The sequence below is a fragment of the Epithele typhae genome (genome assembly GCF_022376455.1).
Source record: "Epithele typhae strain CBS 203.58 chromosome Unknown BXZ73scaffold_469, whole genome shotgun sequence".
Taxonomy (NCBI): Eukaryota; Fungi; Basidiomycota; class Agaricomycetes; order Polyporales; family Epitheliaceae; genus Epithele; species Epithele typhae.
The window spans coordinates 1-1,520 of record NW_025954660.1 but is presented as its reverse complement, the minus strand read 5'-3'; the positions used below and the strand labels follow the sequence as shown (position 1 = coordinate 1,520).

Sequence of the window (1,520 nt, the reverse complement as noted above, 5' to 3'; positions counted from 1 at the left end):
TCCATCCGTTCCGTGTGCTCTCGGTGCGGGGCGTCGGAGGTACGGCCTCGACGTTTACCACGCTGCAACGTGCTTTTCATTTCCTGCTTCTCGTCCCCAGCTCGTCCTCCACACTGGGCACCGACGATCAATCCCGACGCCTCATAACTTCCCTCTCCCCCCGCCTCCCCTTCCCTCTCCTCTGCCCCCTCCGTCCGTCGCCGATCCCCTCTCCGCCATGTACTACGCCGGCCCCAGGCGCCCGATGAACGTCTACTACCCCCGCCCCGTTTCCCCCGTCATCTCCGTCTCCCCCATGTACAGCCCGGGCAGCCACGCCGGCAGCTACTACGACCATTGTCCGTATCCGCTTTCCGCCCGACCGACTCCCATCTGACCATCGCCCTCGCCAGCGCCCGAGATGCGGATGGTGCCCGTCTACCGCCAGTACTCCCAGCCGATGCCCCAGCCCGCGATGGTCTACCACACGCCGCCGCTCTACCACAACCGCACGCTCCGGCCGTACGGCGCTCGTGCTGCGACGGCCTTTGCTGCGACCGGTGCTGCGACGAGTGTTGCGGGTGCGTCCGTCGTCGCCGTGCTCGCGCTCGTCCCAGACGCTCACCGTGCGCCAGACCACAGTGCCCGTGTTGCTAGCGAGCGGTGGGATATTCTTGTCGTCAGCGTGTGCGTTCATACGCAGTCTCGCCGCCGTCCGTCCCGGGCTTCCGTCCTCGTTCCCTCCTGTATTCTTACTCTTTTCGTTCGTCAAGGCGCGCAAGCATCTATTCGTCCCATCCGCATGAGCATACACACCACGTCCCCATCTCGCCTCTCACAGCGCGCACCCCGACAGCAGCGCCTGCACGCCCTCCGCGACCTTGAGCGGGTCGATCGCGTACTGCTCTCCCTCCCCCGTCCCCGCCGCCTCGCTTGCCTCCTCCACGCGCAGCGGCACCACGCTGTTCCCCACCACCGGCCGCAGCATCTCCCAGAACTCCGACAGGTCCGCCTCCGCGTCCCCAAGCCCCACGCCCGACCCGGCGTCGTACAGCTCCGGGTTGGCGAACATCGCCGACTGGAAGTCGGCGTCGAGCATGTTCCCGAACGGCCCCATCGCCATGTCGAACAACAGCTCCTCGTCCGCGCCGCCTGCGGTCGGTGTGGTCGTCGCGCACTCCCCCTCGCCCGCCGGCTGGGACGCCGCGGGGAGCGTCTGCGTGAACGCCGCGAGGAACTCCGAGTACGCCACCGGGTCCAACAGCTCCTGTCCGTCCGTGGAGGCGGACACAGCCGGCGCACCGTCAGCGAACAGGTCCGAGCCCTGCGAGAAGAGGAGGAGGAACTCGTCGTCCGAGTTCGAGCTCGCCCTTGGCGGCCCCGGTGCGGGCAGCCCGTCCAGACGCATTGTGGACTCCACCTCGATCTCGTCCCCGGGCGGGAGCTCGTAGTCCGTCTCCTGTGCCGAGTCCCAGTCCGCGTCCGACGGCGTCAGGATCGGGCTCGAGGGCGGCAGCGGCGACGACCGCGCGAGGCTCGTC

At 68.2% G+C, this 1,520-nt stretch overlaps 2 protein-coding genes across 2 annotated transcripts; one reads left to right on the top strand and one right to left on the bottom strand.

The window, feature by feature from the left end:
• Positions 1–217: 217 nt before the first annotated feature.
• BXZ73DRAFT_111083 (uncharacterized protein) lies at positions 218–785 on the top strand (the record flags this gene model as incomplete). The annotated part of the gene is made up of 3 exons (XM_048017377.1): positions 218–338; positions 393–560; positions 622–785. The coding sequence occupies 3 exons, from the start codon at positions 218–220 to the stop codon at positions 783–785; spliced, it is 453 nt and encodes a 150-aa protein (XP_047870569.1).
• A 29-nt stretch (positions 786–814) lies between these two features.
• On the bottom strand, positions 815–1,387 carry BXZ73DRAFT_111082 (uncharacterized protein; the record flags this gene model as incomplete). Its single annotated transcript, XM_048017376.1, has 1 exon — positions 815–1,387. One exon carries the CDS (start codon positions 1,385–1,387, stop codon positions 815–817), a length of 573 nt encoding a protein of 190 aa, XP_047870568.1.
• Between the last annotated feature and the right edge of the window lie 133 nt (positions 1,388–1,520).